At 44.8% G+C, this 19640-nt stretch overlaps 1 protein-coding gene across 1 annotated transcript; it reads right to left on the bottom strand.

Annotated features, from left to right (window-relative positions):
* Positions 1-476: 476 nt before the first annotated feature.
* LOC112074789 (microtubule cross-linking factor 1-like) lies at positions 477-18766 on the bottom strand. Its single transcript, XM_070440676.1, has 3 exons — positions 17329-18766; positions 742-966; positions 477-668 (listed from the first exon to the last, which is right to left on the bottom strand). The coding sequence occupies exons 1-3, from the start codon at positions 18274-18276 to the stop codon at positions 477-479; spliced, it is 1365 nt and encodes a 454-aa protein (XP_070296777.1). The 5' UTR covers positions 18277-18766.
* Between the last annotated feature and the right edge of the window lie 874 nt (positions 18767-19640).

Raw genomic sequence — 19640 nt, 5'->3', positions numbered from 1 at the left:
CAGGGTATGTGTTTGTTGACGAGTGGTCCAACCTGGAAACAGGACCACAAGGATGGTGTTGTTGACGAGTGGTCCAACCTGGAACAGGACCACAAGGTATGTGTTGTTGACGAGTGGCCCAACTGGAACAGGACCACAAGGGTTGTGACGAGTGTCCAACCTGGAAACAGACCGACAAGGGTATGTGTTGTTGACGAGTGGTCCAACCTGGAAACAGGACTCAAGGTATGTGTTGTTGACCGAGTGATCCAACCTGGAACAGGACCAGAAGGTACGTGTTGTTGACGAGTGGTCCAACCTGGAACAGGACCTAAGGTATGTGTGTTGACGAGTGGTCCAACCTGGAACAGGACCAGCAAGGTACATGTGTTGTTGACGAGTGGCCCAACCTGGAACAGGACCAGAAGGGTAATGTGTTCGTTGACGAGTGGTCACCTGGAACAAGGACCTACAAGGTATGTGTTGTTGACGAGTGGTCAACCTGGAACAGGACCACAAGGTAATGTGTTGTTGACGAGTGGTCCAACCTGGAACAGGACCACAAGGTACGTGTTGTTGACGGATGGGTCCATACCCTGGAACAGGACCTCAAGGTATGTGTTGTTGACGAGTCGGCCACAACCTGGAACAGGACCACAAGGTACGTGTTGTTGACGAGTGCCACAACCCTGGAACAGGACGCACCAGGTATGTGTTTTGTTGATCCGAGTGTCCAAACCTGGAACCGTCAACAACACGTACCTTGAGGTCCTGTTCCAGGTTGCGTAGCAGCTCTCCATCTACATGTCCAGTCTGGGCCACTCTGAGGCTCTTCTGCTCCACCTTACGGAGACGGTACTGTAGAATCCGACAGTTTTTATTGGAGCGGTCCAGCTCCCTGCGTAACTCCTGCACCTGGTACACCTCCTCTTCCAGGTAACTGTCCCGGACTTCCTCCATCTCCGCACGCAGCTCCTCCACTTCATCCTGGAGGAGAGAGAGAGAGAGAGAGAGGTTGGAAACTTGAAGAGATACCCTCTGGGATTCAACAAGGGGTCATGGTTGTAATGGAATGTGGCTCTATGCTGAAGCATAGTAGCGATAGACACAGCTGTTCTCTCTTTAGCTTCCACTGTCCACTAAAAGTTGATGAATATTTTTCGTACACACAGAGAGCATACTGTATGTCAACTACACTCCCACTACAACCAGCAAGACAATATTCATTCATAAGCAGCTCATAAGCATGGCATGGCAATGAATTGTGCGAGTTCATGTCACCTTGAACACAAAGACAGAAAGGATAGTTTTTTAAATAATTGACAAGTGGTTTCCATTAATCTTTCAAGTAAACGAGTTGACCTCCAATGCTGTCGCTACTGATTCTGTTAATTAAATCAATTTCCCCAGGTAGGTAGTGTAGAGTACAGTAGAGTAGAATAAAGTAGAGCAGTGTAAAGTACAGTAAAGTAGGAATTAGTAGAGTAGTGTAGAGTACAGTACAGTAGGATATAGTGGAGTAGTGTAGAGTACATTACAGTAGAGTAGGATATAGTAGAGTACACAAACAACAACACAGAGTTACACATTGAATAAACAAACATACAATCAATAATACAGTAGAAAAATATATATATATAGCATGTGCAAATGAGGTAGGATAAGAGAGGTAAGGCAATAAATAGGCCATGGTGGAAAAGTAATTACAATATAGCAATTAAACACTGGAATGGTAGATGTGCAGAAGATGAATGTGCAAGTTGAGATACTGGGGTGCAAAGGAGCAAGATAAATAAATAAATACAGTATGGGGATGAGGTAGATTGGATGGGCTGTTTACAGATGAGCTATGTACAGGTGCAGTGATCTGTGAGCTGCTCAGACAGCTGGTGCTTAAAGCTAGTGAGGGAGGTAAGAGTCTCCAGCTTCAGAGATTTTTGCAGTTCGTTCCAGTCATTGGCAGCAGAGAACTGGAAGGAGAGGCGGCCTTACAGGGAAAGTAGCCTTTACAGGCAGCGTAGCATTTACATCTAGAGTAGAGTAGCTTTTACAGGTAGAGTAGAGTAGCTTTTACAGGTAGAGTGGAGTAGCCTTTACCCGTAGCGTACCCTTTACATGAAGAATAGCATTTACAGGTAGATAAGGATTTACAGGTAAAGTAGAGATGCCTAAACAGGTAGATTAGAGTAGACTTTACAGGTAGATTAGCCTATACAGGTAGAGTAGCCATTAAAGGTAGAGTAGCCTATACAGGTAGTGTAGCCTTTACAGGTAGATTAAACTACAAAGCTAGAGTATCCTTTACAAGTAGAGTAGCCTTTACAGGTAGAGTAGAGCAGCCTGTACAGGTAGATTAGCCTATACAGGTAGAGTAGCCTATACAGGTAGAGTAGCCTATACAGGTAGAGTAGCCTTTACAGGTAGAGTAGAGCAGCCTGTACAGGTAGATTTGCCTATACAGGTAGAGTAGCCTATACAGGTAGAGTAGCCTATACAGGTAGAGTTGCCTTTACAGGTAGAGTTGCCTATACAGGTAGAGGAGAGTAGCCTATACAGGTAGAGTAGCCTTTACAGGTAGGCTAGCCTGTACAGATAGAGTAGCCTTTTACAGGTAGATTATCCTTTTACAGGTAGACTAGCCTATACAGGTAGAGTAGCCTCTACAGGTAGAGTAGCCTCTACAGGTAGAGTAGCCTATACAGGTAGAGTAGCCTTTTACATGTAGATTATTATTTTACAGGTAGAGTAGCCTATACAGATAGAGTAGCCTTAGAGGTAGAGTAGCCTATACAGGTAGAGTAGAGCAGCCTATACAGGTAGAGTAGCCCTTACAGGTAGATTACCATTTTACAGGTAGATTAGCCTTTACAGGTAGAGTAGCCTATACAGGTAGAGTAGCCTTTACAGGTAGAGTAGCCTATACAGGTAGAGTAGAGTAGCCTATACAGGTAGAGTAGGCTATACAGGTAGAGTAGCCTTTTACAGGTAAAGTAGCCAGTAGCCTTTTACAGTAAAGTGGCCTTGTTCATAGAGTAAGAGTAGCCTATACAGGTAGAGTAGCCATATAACAAGTAGAGTAGCCTATACAGGTAGAGTGAGGCTTATACATGTAAGGAGCTTTACAGGTAGAGTAGAGAGATTTTTACTGGTAAGTAGCCTTTTACAGGTAGAGTAGCCTATACAGTAGAGTAGCCTATACAGTAGAGTGGCCTTTACAGGTAGAGTAGCCTTACAGGTAGACTTACCTTTTACAGGTAGAGTAGCGCTATACAGTAGAGTAGGCTATACAGGTAGAGTAGGCTATACAGGTAGAGTAAGCTATACAGGTAGATCAGCCTTTTACAGGCTGAGTAGCCTGTTTACAGTAAGTAGCCTTTTACAGGTAGAGTAGCCTATACAGGTAGAGTAGCCTATACAGGTAAGTAGCCTACAAGTAGAGTAGCCTATACAAGTAGAGTAGCCTATACAGTAGGAGTAGGCTATACAGATAGAAGTAGGCTATACAGGTAGCAGTAGAGTAGATTTTACTGGTTAAGTAGCCTTTTACAGGTAGAGTAGCCTATACAAGTAGAGTAGCCTATACAAGTAGAGTAGCCTTTTACAGGTAAGTAGCCTTTTACAGGTAGAGTAGCCTATCAGGTAGAGTAGCCTATACAGGTAGAGTAGGCTATGACAGGTAGAGTAGAATGTACAGGTAGAGTAGCTTATACAGGTAGAGTAGCATATACAGTAGAGTAGCCTATACAGGAGAGTAGCATATACAGGTAGAGTAGCCTTATACAGGTAGAGTAGCCTTCATACAGGTAGAGTAGGCTATACAGGTAGAGTAGGCTATACAGGTAGAGTAGCCTTTTACTAGGTAGCTTTAGTAGAGTTAGCCTATACAGGTAGAGTAGCTAGTAAGGTAGAGGTAGCTAGTAACAGTGCAGTAGCCTATACAGGTAGAGTAGCCTATACAGGTAGAGTAGCCTATACAGCAGTAGAGTAGCCTATACAGGTAGAGTAGCCTATACAGGATCAGAGTGAATGTACAGGTAGAGTAGCTTATACAGGTAGAGTAGCATGTATACAGGTAGAGTAGCCTATACAGGTAGAGAGCCTATACAGGTAGAGTAGCCTACAGGTATGAGTAGAATGTACAGGTAGAGTAGCCGTATCAGGTAAATAGCCTATACAGGTAGAATAGCCTATACAGGTAGAGAGCCTATTACAGGTAGTGTAGACTATACAGGAAGAGTAGAGTAGCCTTATCTGGTAGAGTAGCCTATACAGGTAGAGTAGCCTATACAGGTAGCAGTAGAGTAGCCTTATCTGGTAGAGTAGCCTATACAGGTAGTGTAGACTATACAGGTAGAGTATCCTTTACAGGTAGAGTAGCATTTACAGGTAGAGTAGCCTATACAGGTAGTGTAGCCTTACAGGTAGATTAAACTACAAAGGTAGAGTAGCCTTTACAGGTAGAGTAGCCTTTACAGGTAGAGTAGAGCAGCCTGTACAGGTAGAGTAGGCTATACAGGTAGAGTAGCCTTTTACAGGTAGATTATTTTTTAAAGGTAGAGTAGCCTATACAGGTAAGTAGCCCTTACAGGTAGATTATAATTTTACAGGTAGAGTAGCCATATACAGGTAGACTAGCCTATACAGGTAGAGTAGCCTTTTACAGGTAGATTATTATTTTAAAGGTAGAGTAGCCTATACACGGTAGAGTAGCCATATCCAGGTAGAGTAGCCTATACAGGTAGAGTAGCCTATACAGGTAGAGTAGAATGTACAGGTAGAGTAGCCTATACAGGTAGAATAGCCTATACAGGTAGAAAGCCGTATACAGTAGATAGCCTATACAGGTAGTGTAGACTATACAGGAAGAGTAGAGTAGCCTTATCTGGTAGAGGTAGCCTATACAGGTAGAGTAGCCTATACAGAGGTAGAGTAGAGTAGCCTTATCTGGTAGAGTAGCCTATACAGGTAGTGTAGACTGATACAGGTAGATTATTCCTTTACAGTAGAGTAGCATTTACAGGTAGAGTAGCCTATACAGGTAGTGTAGCGCTTTACAAGGTAGATCTAAAACTACAAAGGTAGAGTAGCCGCTTACAGGTAGAGTAGCCGCTTACAGGTAGAGTAGAGCAGCCTTTACAGGTAGAGTAGAGGCTTATACAGGTAGAGTAGCCTATTACAGGTTGATTATTATTTAAAGGTAGATAGCCTGACAGGTGAGAGCCCTTACAGGAGATAATTTACAGGTAGAGTAGCTATAGACAGGTAGACTAGCCTATAAGAGTAGAGTAGCCTTTTACAGGTAGATTATTATTTAAAGGTAGAGTAGCCTATACAGGTAGAGTAGCCTTACAGGTAGATTTAATTTTACAGGTAGAGTAGCCTATACAGTAGGGAGTAGCCTATACAGGTAGAGTGGCCTATAACAGGCAGTGTCTAGTAGGTAGGCTCAGCTTATATACAAGGTGACTTATTTAAAGGTAGAATGCTACAGGATAGATGTAGCCTATACAGGTTAGAAATAGCCTACCACATGGTTACCTGTAATAAGCTACACTAGAATACTAGCCTGTATATATAGCAGGTCTAGGAGAGGCCTATACAGGGTACGTACGTCTGACTTTACGATTTGTATTAGGCTAAGACGTACTGGGACTACTATTAGCCTTAATTCTGGTTTAGTTGAGTAACTTATGCTTGCAGTCACCTGAATACTAAGGGGGCTAAGCTCTTACTAGTCTACCTGTAAAGGCTACTTCATTACAACCATAGAGTATGGTAGAGGTAGAGCTATAGCCCTTCTATATACTCGCGGTATTAGATTGAGTGAGTCTTACATACATCGGTACGTTATTAGACCTTGAGTTATAAACATGGGCTTAGAGTACATCCTCTATCTTACAGGGATATAAGGGCTGACTCTAGACTTGTGTAGCAATTTAACAGGCTACTTACGTACATCTACAGCTGTTGAACAGGCGCTACTCCTACCTGTATTACAAGAAGGTTGTAGCAGCCTTACAGGTAGATAACTACCAAAGGTAGATGTCAGCTCCTTTTAAGGTTAGAGTAGCCTTACAGGTAGTTAGAGCCAGCTGGTACAGGTAAGATAGGCCTACTACATCAACTGCGGACCTGTATAAGAGTAGCCTTTCTACTTACTCAGACGTCTACATGTAAATGGAGATTGATTATTTTAAAGCTTTTATTCTACTAGTGAGTAGCCTATACAGGTATGAGTAGCACCTGTACAGTGATTATAATTTTACAGGCTAGCTCTAGGTAGAAGATAGGCTATACGGAGGTAGGACTAAGCCCTTATATAGCAGTAGTGAGTACATCAGCCTTGTAAAGTCTTCATCTCAGGAGAATTCTATAACTTATTTTCTAGATAGATGAGGCTCAGTACTTCCCTAGATTAGACCTCTTAGTATAGAATGGACGTAGTTCTGACCCTATGATATACAGGAATAAGATTGAGCCGTATACCACTGACTAGTCAGTTAGCCACACTTCTATAGAAGCGCTTAGTATATTATAGGCCGTACTTACATACAGGCTCTGACGTAGGGCGTGGTGTAAGGGGCAGACTTCACAGGGAAGTTCGAGCCTATACGATCTAGTACGTACAAGTTGAGGCATTTTACAGGTAGACTAGGGCCTATACAGGAGATATGCTAGATAGCCTTCTTCAGAGATTATTAAATATTAAAAGGTCAATGTAAGTATCACTATACTATGTAAGAGTAAGACCTATAACAGGCTATAAAGCATTAGATCCTCTACTCATGTAATAAGTAGGGGAGTGCGTAGTAGTCAAACTTACAGAAGCGTATTCCTCTACTCTGTAAAGCTCTGCTACTGTATAGCTAGTTCTACTGTTAACTCTCCTCTCTGTAAAGTACTCCTTAAAGCTACCCCTACGTTAAGCACTCCCCTCTACTGTAAGGCACTTCACTGTTAGGCTAGTCTACTTAAAGTACTCATACCCGTAAGACTCTCTACTCTACAGTATAGGGCTAGTCTAACGTTAAAGTACTTACCTGTATAGCAGTCTAACCTGTAAGCACTCTACTGTATAGCTGTCTTACCTTAAAGTATCCGTAAAGGCTTCTCTGACCTGTAAAGGCTTCTATCTCTGTATAGCTACTCTACGCTGTAAAGGCTACTCACCTGTATAGGCGATCTACCTTAAAGGCTACTCTCGTAAAGGCTACTCTACTGGAAAGCTACTCCTTCATACCTGTAATAGGGCTCTTCTAATCTACTGTAAGGCATAGTCTACCCTGTAAAGTGCAACTCTTACCTGTATAGGTAGTTACTGTAGGTAGTTAACCTTGTAAAGGCTACGCATACTCTAGAAAGGCTACCTACTCTTAAACTGTAAGGTACTACATTACCGTAAAGGGCCTCTCCTCTACCTGTTAATCATCGCCTTACCTGTAAAGGCACTCCCCTCTACCTAAAGCTATCATGCACTCACCGGTTTTAAAGGCTACGCCCCTACAATAACACAGCCACAATCAACATTCTGGCGCGGCAGGCTGCAAGATAACTAGCAGGAGGCTCACAGAGCACGGATGAATCAGCAGAAAAAGAAACAGAGCGAACCGCAGAAGACCACACACAACCAAATGATACAGGAGAAAGTAGACATTTCTACAGGTAGACAGTAGCCAACTGCAGGTAACATCTAACCCTTTTACAGGTAGTAGTAGCCAATATCAGTAGGTAGACGTCACCTTCTAGCAGGGCAGAGTCATCTATTACAGGTGAGAAGTCCGCTATACAACACGGCCTAGCAAGCTAGCAGTAGCCTGTGCCACAGACTAATTGCCTAGCCTATAACAGGGAGAAGCTAGCGTAGCCTTGCACAAGGGGGCTCAGCCACTAGCAAATAATATACACAGCTCATGAGTTACCATGAATTACAAAGGCCTATCCAATTCAAGACAGTAGCCCGTCCTACAGGTTAGAGTAGCCCTATGCAGGTAAAGATAGAGATAGCCCGTATACATGCTAGGAGTGCCTTTCAGGTAAGTACCGCCTTTACAGGAAATATAGTGAGCCATATACAGGTAGTGTAGCCATATACAGGTAGCTCCGCTAGCCTATACAGAGTGTGTAGCTATAACAGGTACTGGTAGCTATCACAGTAAGAGGAGAGTAGCCATATCAGGTAGGATTAGAATAGCTTTTCAAGTAGAGTAGCCTTTCACAGTAGTAAAGCATTCCCACACGCCACGTACTGAGTCCAGGCCGCTTTACAGGGCCAGAGAGTAGCCCTACTGAAGGGGTGTAGGAAATTAGAAAGGCCTATACATAGATATGATAGTCGCTATTACCCAGGGGAGTTACTCTACCTTTAGGTCAGAACACGGGCCTATTAACAGGTGCTTACCTTTAAGTCTACTACATAGGAACGCGCTACCCCGGGTTAAGGGCTTACTCCTGCTTAATGTATAAGCGGTTATAACACAGTGCTTATTACAACTAGGCCTTATGAGTAAGTAGCCTTACTCTTCTACGCTACTCAGACGCTGGTATAAGAGCATGTAAGCACTACTTGTTACAAGAGAGGCTACTAGTCTACCTGGTGAAAGCAGATCACTTTACAAGTAGAGGCTAGGCGCCTCAGTTGTCACTATAGGAAGCCGTGAAGTCCGTTAGACCTGTCCAAGGGTATTATCTACTTCACAGTACGTAGGATAGTAGCATTATATAAGGTAGAAGTAGCCCAATACAGGTAGAGGGGATTAAGTCAGCGTCCCATCTTTACCATGTAGATGAGTGAGTAGCACTTACAGGTAGGCAGGAGAGTGGCCTTATTCAGAGTAGAGCGTCATACGCTGAGTATAGGCTACAGCTCACCTAACTTTGTTAACAGGGGCTTAAAGACGCGAGAGTAGCCTATCAACGGCTATGAGTAGAGTAGCCTAATTACAGTAGAGGAGAGTAGCCGTCTACATTGTAAGCGGAGAGTTAGCCTTTCCAGACTGTAGAGGAGAGTAGGCTTCTACGAGATATAGTAAGTGGGAGTAGCCTCTTACATAGACGTAGACTAAGTTAGCTCGTAGATAGTCCGAGGTTCGACCTAACGTTAGTGTTAGATCTTGCAGCCCTTTTTTCAGAGGTCAGATAGGGCGTACGTACTCTACTAGGTTAGCGCCCTTATTTCTACAGTTGCTCTATCCTGTTACTAGCTGAGGGGAGCTCTTTCTCTACCTCGTAAGCCTAAGTGCTACACTCTAACGCTGGTAGTAGGAAGTGGAGTAGGCATACTCCCTTATTACCACTGTAATTGGGACGTTACTTACCTGGTAAAGTCTTACTTCCGAGGAGACAACTTGTAAAGCTACTCATACGTAGCTCTTCATACCTGTGAAAACACTGAGCTTACGCGTATCTCTGGAAAGAAGGTAGCCTCACTACTTACTCTACGTCTTATCCTGTAAAGAAGTAAGAGCTACGCCGTTTTATACTGTAAGAGGGCTACTCTACCTTATGGGGCTACTCTTACCTTGTAAGAGAAGGCGAACGTGTACCAGAAAAAGTAGTGCGCTCACGCTGACCTTGACTGAGGATAGACGAGGCTATCTGCTTAGACTAGTGAACAAAGCCTATCTACAATGGCTAGAGTTAGCCCATACAGGTAGCTAAGCCTAGCCTATCTACACTGGAAAAGCACTCTTACTTCGAGTAAGCGCGTTCTACCTCCATTACGCTATTTTAAGGGACGTAGCCCTTCTATTATACCTAGTGAGTTTTGTGCACAACCGCGAGAACAGCCATACGAGGTAGGGCCAATTTAACAGGATAGCGCTCAGCCCTTAAGCAAGGATAAGAGTAGCCCATACAGGTAGAAGTAAAGCCTCCTTACACCGACGAAGGAAGTCGCAAAAGTACCGCCTAAGTAAAGTCCGTCCATAGCCCGTAACTTACTCCAGGTTTTAACGCAGTGTCAAGTAGGAGCTAGCCCTCTTGAACAGGAGAGACTTGCACTTCATATCAGGTACTCAGGAGGTAGAGCAGTAGCCTTTACAGTTCAGTCCGTTTAGAGTTAGCCCTTTTACAGGCTAGAGGGGAGTCAGCCTTTTTACGGACTTAAGACGGGGAGTAGCCTATACAAGGTAGGAGCTGAGAGCTAGCCTTCTTACAGGTAGTCGTTAGAGTGTCCTACTTTGGGTTACAAAGTTAGAGATAGAGTAGGCGCTCTATGACATGGAGTACGTAGGTTAGCCTTTAGTAGGGCTTAATTTACCGTTCCTACTATGATTAAAGGGCGTGAACGTTCATGGACCATTCTTACTCTAGGAGGACTACCTATATGCCTAGCTATCTAGGTGAAAAGAATAGCGCTTCTCACTCATATATCGGACCTGAGTGGTAACGTTAGCCGTACCTACAGGTCCTACCTGTTAAATAGTTAGTAGCTAACTCTACATAGCCTGTATATATGACCAGGGTACTAGGAGTGGTAACCGTGATAAAGGGCCTTTCACTACGGTCTACAGGTACCGTAGTAAAGCCCTGGAGATAGGCCTTTACATACGGCTCCTCTACTCTGTATACAGAGCTACTCACCGTGATGCTTACAGCCTGTTACTAAGTGAGGCTACTCTACCTTGTATATGGACTTAGCTCTACCTTGTAAAGGTAAGCTACTACCTACCTTACGCTCACCGTAAAGTGATACACGTACTCCCTTACCTGTAAAGGTAGAGTAGCCTTTACAAGGTTTAGACTAACCTATACGGTAGATTGAGTAGCCTTACCAGGGTAGAGGATAGTAGCCCTTTACAGTACGGACGCAATTAGGTGGGAGCTCAGCCTTTAAAGAGCCCTAGAATCGGCCATTACAAGGTAGCACTACAGCACCCTATTACAGTACCAATCTAGACACTGCCAAGCCAGTAGCCTTTACACGCGGGTAATAGGAGGATAGATAGCCCCGCGAACTCACCAGGAAAGTAGATCTACGCCAGTAGCCTTTACAGGTAGACTGAGCTTTACAGGTACAGGAAGTAGGCTATAACAGGATAGATTAGAGTAGAACTCTTACATGCTAGACTAGCTTTACAGGTAGCAAGTAGCCTTACAGGTAGAGTAGCTGCCTACAGGTAGCAGTAGCCTTTACAGGTAGAGTAGCCCATACGGGGTAGAGGTAGCCCTATACAGGAGAGTAGCCTTTACAGGTAGAGTAAGTAGCCTTTACCAGGTAGACGTAGCCCTTACAGGTAGAAGTAGTGCCATTTAACAAGAAAGCCTTGAGAGTAGGGACCTTACAGGTAGAGGTAGCTTACAGGTAGGTAGCCCATACAGGTAGAGTGACTTTTACAGGTAAGAGAGAGTAGCCTAACAATAGATGCAAGGCCTAAGGTAGAGAGAGTAGCCTTACGATCGGTAGTACGTAGCGTACGTATCAGTAAGTGCTTACAGAGTAGAGTAGCCTTTACATGGTAGAGTAGCCTGTATCCAGGTAGAAGTACCCTATAGGTAGAGTAGCCCATTACACTGAGTAGAGTAGACTTTACAGGTAGAAGGTAGCCAGTTAGAGAGATCCTAAACGGAAGAGCTAACGAAGTAGCCTATACAGGTAGTGCTACAGGTAGAGTAGCCTTTACAGGTAGAGTAGCCTTTACAGGTGAGTAGCTATACAGGTAAGTAGCCTATACAGTAGAGTACTTACATGTAGAGTAGGAGTAGCCTTTACAGGTAGAGTAGCTATACAGGTAATAGCCTATAAAGTACTATACAGGTAGTGTAGCCTTACAGGTAGAGAGAGTAACCTATACAGGTAGTGTAGCCTTTACAGGTAGAGTGGTAGCCTTTAAGGTAGGTTGTAGTAGACTTTAAAGTAGAGTGCCTTTGCAGTAGGTAGGACTTACACGTATGTATAAATGGCTTGACGACACATACATTGAGAGAGACAAACTAACTACAGTATAATTTATTGGAAATTAGAAAGGGACAAGGCCATGTAAAACAGGACAGGTGACCTGAACTAGAATAAAGAAGAGAAGCTGCCCACCTGTTATGTTATGGAGGAGCTGACTAATGGAAATTCACAGGGTCAGTTAAATCAATGGTAGAGTTTACCTGACAGAGTATTTTCTTCTGAGGCCGCAGTAGGCCATTCTGGTAGGAAGTTTACTACATCAGGAGTGATCCAACAGGACTGATAATCTTGTTTAATGTTTTTTGCATGGTGGGATAGCGACTGCTCTGGAATCTGCTTGTCAACGCAGCCGACTTGAAATGGAAAGGGTGATTATGGGTAAAAAGTTGTCAATGTGTTATATCAAATACTGATAACTGATCATAAACCGTCATTAACCGACACGATCCTTAAACCATATCAACTGGACATGATCCTAAACCATTATCAATGACATGATTCCTAACCATTAAACTGGCATGATCCAATAGCCCTTTAATTTAACTTTCTGTCCCTGAAATAATCAATAAACTTGTGATGATTTTGTGACTTAATGATAGTATTATATTGCAGGAATAGAGAGACAGATGTCTGAGTTGTGGCTGTGTTATGTAGTGGGAGAGTAGCCTTTACAGTAGAGTAGAGTAGCCTTTACAGGTAGAGGGGAGTAGCCTTTACAGTAGAGGAGAGTAGACTTTACAGGTAGAGGAGAGTAGCCTTTACAGGTAGCGTAGAGTAGCTTTACAGTTAGAGTAGAGTAGCCTTTACAGGTAGAGTAGAGTAGCCTTTACAGTAGACTAGCCTTACAGGTAGAACTAGCCTATACAGTAGAGTAGCCTTTACAGGTAGACTAGCCTATACAGGTAGATTAGAGTAGCCTTACAGGTAGAGGATAGTAGCCTTTACAGGTAGGTAGTAAGCCTTACAGGTAAGAGTAGCCTACAGTAGACTAGCCTATACAGGTAGAGTAGCCTTTACAGGTAGAGTAGCCTATACAGGTAGATTAGAGTAGCCTTTACAGGAGGTAGCTTTAAGGTAGTAGCCTTTACAGGTAGACTAGCGTATACAGGTAGAGATAGCCTTACAAGTAGACTAGCTATACAGGTAGAGTAGCTTTACAGGTAGACTAGCCTTTACAGGTTAGATCTGAGTAGCCTGTACAGGTAGATAGCTTTACAGGGACTAGCCGATCAAGTAGAGTAGCCTTTACAGGTAGAGGGGAGTAAGCTTTAACAGGTAGAGGGGAGTAGCCTTTACAGGTAGAGTAGCCTTTACAGGTAGAGGGGAGTAGCCTTTACAGGTAGACTAGCCCTATACAGTAGAGTAGCCTTACAGGTAGACTAGCCTTTACAGGTAGAGATAAGTAACCTTTACAGGTAGATTGAGTAGCCCTTTAACAGATAGACTAGCCTATACAGGTAAGATTAGAGTAGCGCTTTACAGGTAGAGGATAGTAAGCCTATACAGGTAGATTAGAGAGCCTTTACAGGTAGACTAGCCTATTACAGTACAGGGAAGTAGGCCTATAAGGTAGATTAGTAGAGTTAGACTACATTAGGACTAGCCTTTACAGGTAGAGATAGAGTAGCCTTTACATTAGAAGTAGAGTTAGCCTTACAGGTAGAGTAGAGTAGCCTTACAGGTAGAGTAGCCTTTACAGTAGAGTAGAGTAAGCCTTTACAGGTAGAGTAGCCTTTACAGTAGAGTAGCCTTTCAGGTAAGTAGCCCATATAGGTAGAGTAAGCCCCATACAGGAGAGTAGCCTGTTACAGGTAGAGAAGAGTAGCCTAAACAGGTAGAGAAGAGTAGCCTAAACAGGTAAGAGTAGAGTAGCCTAAACAGATAGAGTAGCCTATACAGGTAGTGTAGCCTTTACAGGTAGAGTAGCCTTTACAGGTAGAGTACATACAGGTAGAGGTATTTGATCACCTACCAACCAGTAAGAATTCCGGCTCTCACAGACCTGTTAGTTTTCTTTAAGAAGCCCTCCTGTTCTCCACTCATTACCTGTATTAACTGCACCTGTTTGAACTCGTTACCTGTATAAAAGACACCTGTCCACACACTCAATCAAACAGACTCCAAACTCTCCACAATGGCCAGACCAGAGAGTGTGTAAGGACATCAGGATAAATATGTAGACCTGTACAAGGCTGGGATGGGCTACAGGACAATAGGCAAGCAGCTTGTGAGAAGGCAACAACTGTTGGCACAATATTAGAAAAATGGAAGAAGTTCAGATGACGGTCAATCACCCTCGGTCTGGGGCTCCATGCAAGATCTCACCTCGGGGGCATCAATGATCATGAGAATGTGAGGGATCAGCCCAGAACTACACGCAGGACCTGGTCAGATGACCTGAAGAGAGCTGGGACCACAGTCTCAAAGAAAACCATTAGTAACACACTACGCCGTCATGGAATTAAAATCCTGCAGCGCACGCAAGGTCCCCTGCTCAAGCCAGCGCATGTCCAGGCCCGTCTGAAGTTTGCAATGACCATCTGGATGATCCAGAGAGGGATGGAGAAGGTCATGTGGTCTGATGAGACAAAAATAGAGCTTTTTGGTCGAAACTCCACTCGCCGTGTTTGGAGAGAAGAAGAGGATGAGTAACAACCCCAAGAACACCATCCAACCGTGAAGCATGGAGGTGGAAACATCATTCTTTGGGATGCTTTTCTGCAAAGGGGACAGACGACTGCACCGTATTGAGGGAGGATAGATGGGGCCATGTATCGCGAGATCTTGACCAACAACCTCCTTCCCTCAGTAAGAGCATTGAAGATGGGTCGTGGCTGGTCTTCCAGCATGACAAGAACCCGAAACACACAGCCCAGGGCAACTAAGGAGTGGCTCCGTAAGAAGCATCTCAAGGCCTGGAGTGGCCTAGCCAGTCTCCAGACCTGAACCCAATAGAAAATCTTTGGAGGGAGCGAAAGTCCGTATTGCCCAGCGACAGCCCCGAAACCTGAAGGATCTGGAGAAGGTCTGTATGGAGGAGTGGGCCAAAATCCCTGCTGCAGTGTGTGCAAACCTGGTCAAGAACTACAGGAAACGTATAGATCTCTGTAATTGCAAACTAAGGTTTCTGTACCAAATATTAAGTTCTGCTTTTCTGATGTATCAATACTTATGTCATGCAATAAATGAAAATTAATTACTTAAAATCATACAATGTGATTTCTGGATTTTTGTTTTAGATTCCTTCCTCACAGTTGAAGTGTACCTATGATAAAAAATTACAGACCTCTACATGCGTTGTAAGTAGGAAAACCTGCAAAATCGTCAGTGTATCAAATACTTGTTCTCCCCACTGTACGGTGTACTAGTGAATGTCATCATACCACTATATAAACAAAAGTATGTGGACACCCCTTCAAATTAGTGGATTCAGCTATTTCAGCCTCACCCGTTATGACAGGTGTATAAAATGGAGCACACAGTCATGCAATCTCCATAGGAAAACATTGCATATAGTGATCTACTGAAGAGCTCAGTGACTGTGTGGCATCTCACAGGATGCCACGTTTCCAACAAGTCAGTTTGTCAAATTTCTGCCCTGCTAGAGCTGCCCCGGTTCAACGTAAGAGCTGCCCGGTTCAACTGTAAGAGCTGCCCCGGTCAACTGCTAGAGCTGCCCCGGTCAACTGTAAGTGCTGTTATTGTTAAAGTGCTGAATCAGACGGACTAATCTGGGTTTGGCGGATGCCAGGAGAACGCTACCTGCTCCAATGCATAGTGCCAACTGGTAAAGTTTGGTGGAGGAGGAATAATGTCGGGGCTGTTTTCATGGTTCGGGCCCCTTAGTTCCAGTGAAGAGAAATCTTACGCTACAGCGTACAAAGACATTCTAGACGATTTTGTGCTCCAACTTTGTGGCAGCAGTTTGGGGAAGTCTCTTTCCTGTTACAGCTTGACAATGCCCCATGCACAAAGCGAGGTCCATACAGAAATGGTTTGTCAAGATCGGTGTGGAAGAACTTGACTGGCCTGCACAGAGCCCTGACCTCAACCCCACAGAACACCTTTGGGATGAATTGGAACGCCGACTGCGAGCCAGGTCTAATCCCCCAACATCAGTGCCTGACCTCACTAATGCTCTTGAGGCTGAATGGAAGCAAGTTCCTGCAGAAATGCTCCAACATCTAGTGGAAAGCCTTCCCAGAAGAGTGGAGGCTGTTATAGCAGCAATGTTCCAACATCTAGTGGAAAGCCTTCCAGAAGAGTGGAGGCTGTTATAGCAGCAATGTTCCAACATCTAGTGGAAAGCCTTCCCAGGAAAGTGGAGGCTTGTTATAGCAGCAATGTTCCAACATCTAGTGGAAAGCCTTCCAGAAGAGTGGAGGCTGTTATAGCAGCAATATTCCAACATCTAGTGGAAAGCCTTCCAGAGAGTGGAGGCTGTATAGCAGCAATGTTCCAACATCTAGGGAAAGCTTCCCTGAAGAGTGGAGGCTGTTATAGCAGCAATGTTCCAACATCTAGTGGAAAGCCTTTCCAGAAGAGTGGAGGCTGTTATAGCGCCAATGTTCCAACATCTAGTGGAAAGCCTTCCAGAAGAGGGAGGTGTTATAGCAGCAAGTTCCAACACTAGTGGGAAAGCCTCAGAAGAGTGGAGGCTGATTTAGCAGCAATATTCCAACATCTAGTGGAAAGCCTTCCCAGAAGAGTGGAGGCTGTTATAGCAGCAATGTTCCAACATCTATGGGAAAGCCTTCCCATGAAGAGTGGAGGCTGTTATAGCAGCAATGTTTCCAACATCTAGTGGAAAGCCTTCCCAGAAGAGTGGAGGCTGTTATAGCAGCAATGTTCCAACATCTAGTGGAAAGCCTTCCCAGAAGAGTGGAGGCTGTTATAACAGCAATATTCCAACATCTAGTGGAAAGCCTTCCCAGAAGAGTGGAGGCTGTTATAGCAACTCCATATTAATACCCATGAATTTTGGAATGAGATATGCGACGAGCAGGTGTCCACATACTTTTGATCATGTAGTGTATTTGGAGGACAGATTTTCTTATCAATTTGAAATCTACTCAACTGCTTTGCATCAATATGAAACTGATGTCAGACAAAAGGATTGTGTTCTTATATTTCCTGATGTCATTGGGGTTAATTTGAATAGTCCTAACAGAAATAACTTGATGATACATAACAATCCAGAGAGAGAACACTACCAACTAGTCAACTATATGAAGACGAATAGCAGGTAAACGTCAGGGCAAACCAACAGTGGGGGGTTGGGGTCACTGAAGCTTTACAAACAGTGATACAGTGAATCACTGGCTGCAAAGACAACACTATAATCAATAGGGCTATTACTATGCGGGCAGCCTACAGAACAGCAATGGGTGATGCAGAAACCACCGTATGGATTACAAACAAGAAACAGAAATGATTCCTGCAGCCTCTTTTACCTTGAGGTACTCGTTTTCAGAGCGGAGATCTTCTATTTCCCGCAATAAATCCTCCTCGATTACCTCCTTGCTGCATTCCAGTTTTATCAATTTTGCGCTTGTCGTTGCTTTCTCCTGTTTACTCCCCGCTCCTCCGTGAGCACCTGGTCCTGGAGCCTGAGACACACCGCCTTTCCCTGCAGCCGCAGGGCTACCCTCCGCGGTGCGCAACGAACCAACACCACTACCGGCAGTAGCCCCTGCCGCTCTGGCCGCGTCTGACGCTGATGCTGCCGCCTGCACAGGATAATCCACCTGATCCCTGTCGCTGAACCCGGAGCCCCCCGACTCCCCGTCGCTGCTTGCAGCCGCGGCCAGGCGCTGTTCGTCGGATAGGGGTTCGGAGGGACAGTCAGAGAGATCGGAGCTACTGTCGGTCTGACTGACCCTGCTGCCGAGGGGGGTAGCGCCGGTTGGGACGCGGATTGGGGAGCCAAGGCTGAGCGGGCCGTGGTGAGACGCGGTCAGAGTGGCTATTTTACTCTTCTTGGCTTTGAGGGCGAGGTGTGGACTGCTGGTGCTGCTGTCCGGGGTCGCTTTGCTGGCGCTTGCAGTGGTCTGTTTAGGTTCCAGCGCCGCATGTTGAATGACCTTAACCGTCTTCTTCGTGACTGTCGAAGACTTGGTGCTGTGACTTTTCACCGCGGCTGGTTTGTTATCCTTCGCTCCGGTTGGGGTGCGCCTGGAGATGCGGCTTTGAGTGGATGATACGGCCACTGAGGAAGAGGAGTGCTGCTGCTTGGTTAGTTTGGGAGATTTTGGTACGATAGCCGCTGGTTTGGGCGAGGAGCGGGCATCCTTCAGGAACGGCCTGGCCGGAGACGGTGCTCGGTTTAACCGTTTCTTCTCCAACTGGTGGTTTGGCGGTTTGGTGGGTTCGCTTGTCCCAGAGCCATTGGAGCGATCCATATTACAACACTCCGACGATACCGGTGGAGAATATGTAGAGGACGGGAGGGGGTTGATGGATCAACAAATGATCAGTCCACGACACACAGAAATAATGCATTTGACAGGCGACAGCAGCAGAAACACAGTCCTGTCTGTTCTTCTCATCACTCCCGGGTTGGGGATGCACACCCCGGTCCTTTAGGCTATTCACGGTTTTATTCCGTTCGGTCTGGTTAGATAAATATCATCGGTTACATTCACCAGGTTGTCATTGTACTCCCCTCTACGGTACCGGCAGCCCGGTGGCTCCGCTCGGTCTCCTTGAAGGAATCGCTGAAATAAACGAGATTATTGTAGCCTAAATAAACCGATGCGAGACAGATGGCATCTGCAGTGTTGCTAATTGTAAGGTTTGGATATAAATGAATCCAGCCGTATTMTTATTCCCTGATACGACTCGTCCATTCCTCTCGTCCTCTCCCTCGCTCTCCGGGCCCCGTCTGTCCGTGTGTCGGCTGCTCACTGTCTTTTGCCCTTTCCCACTCCTTCCGTCTATCTGACAAGGAAAATCTGCAATCCCTGCGGTATGTATTGACTAGATGGGATACATCTTTTGTCGGATTTGACTTTTCATAGCAGGTTAGAATAATTAACGTAGCAGGTTATGATAATTAGGTTAAGGGTATGAAAATGGTTTTTGGGGATAGCTAAAAATGCAAAAAAATATATATACTTTTGCGGTTCGTTTGAATTTGACAAAAGCTGTATCCCTTCTAACCATGACCTTGCGGTCTCGAACCTGGTTGAAGCCTGCGGTGGTTCCTAATGTAGGCGCATGCGCTTTGTTTCTCACAAACATCCAACACACCCCTGAGTAGATGGTAATGTAACAACATACACTTAACAACAATATAAACGCAACATGTAAAGTGTTGGTCCAATGTTTCATTAAATGAAATAAAAGATCCCAGAAATGTTCCAGACGCACAAAAAGCTTATTCCTCTCAAATGTTGTGTAGAAATTTGTTTACATCCCTATTAGTGAGCATTTCTCCTTTGCCAAGATAATCTATCCACCTGACAGGTGTGGCATATCAAGCAGCTGATTAAACAGCATGATCATTACACAGGTGCACCTTGTGCTGGGGACACGTTTTGAGGGAGTGTGCAATTGGCATGCTGACTGCAGGAACGTCCACTAGAGCTGTTGCCAGAGAATTTAATGTTCATTTCTCTACCATAAGAGGCCAACTTTGTTTTAGAGAATTTGGCAGTACGTCCTACCGGCCTCACAACCGCAGACCACGCGAGCCTAGGTCCTCCACATCCGTCTTCTTCTCCTGCGGGATCGTCTGGGGGTGGGAGTGCCTTGCTCCCAAGTG

Source organism: Salvelinus sp. IW2-2015, unplaced genomic scaffold (assembly GCF_002910315.2).
Source record: "Salvelinus sp. IW2-2015 unplaced genomic scaffold, ASM291031v2 Un_scaffold2816, whole genome shotgun sequence".
In the NCBI taxonomy this organism is placed as follows: Eukaryota; Metazoa; Chordata; class Actinopteri; order Salmoniformes; family Salmonidae; genus Salvelinus; species Salvelinus sp. IW2-2015.
The sequence above is the reverse complement of the archived record's forward strand: the minus strand, read 5'-3'. Positions and strand labels throughout refer to the sequence as shown.

What these genes read in the sequence shown, in the direction of transcription:
- LOC112074789 (XM_070440676.1), bottom strand. Translation starts at nt 18,276, where the DNA reads ATGGATCGCTCCAATGGCTCTGGGACAAGCGAACCCACCAAACCGCCA. An exon ending in CTGAAAACGAGTACCTCAAG is followed by an intron (nt 967 to 17,328) that starts GTAAAAGAGGCT and finishes TCTCTCCTCCAG; the next exon opens with GATGAAGTGGAGGAGCTGCG. An exon ending in ACCTGGAACAGGACCTCAAG is followed by an intron (nt 669 to 741) that starts GTACGTGTTGTT and finishes GTCCTGTTCCAG; the next exon opens with GGTTGTGGCACTCGTCAACA.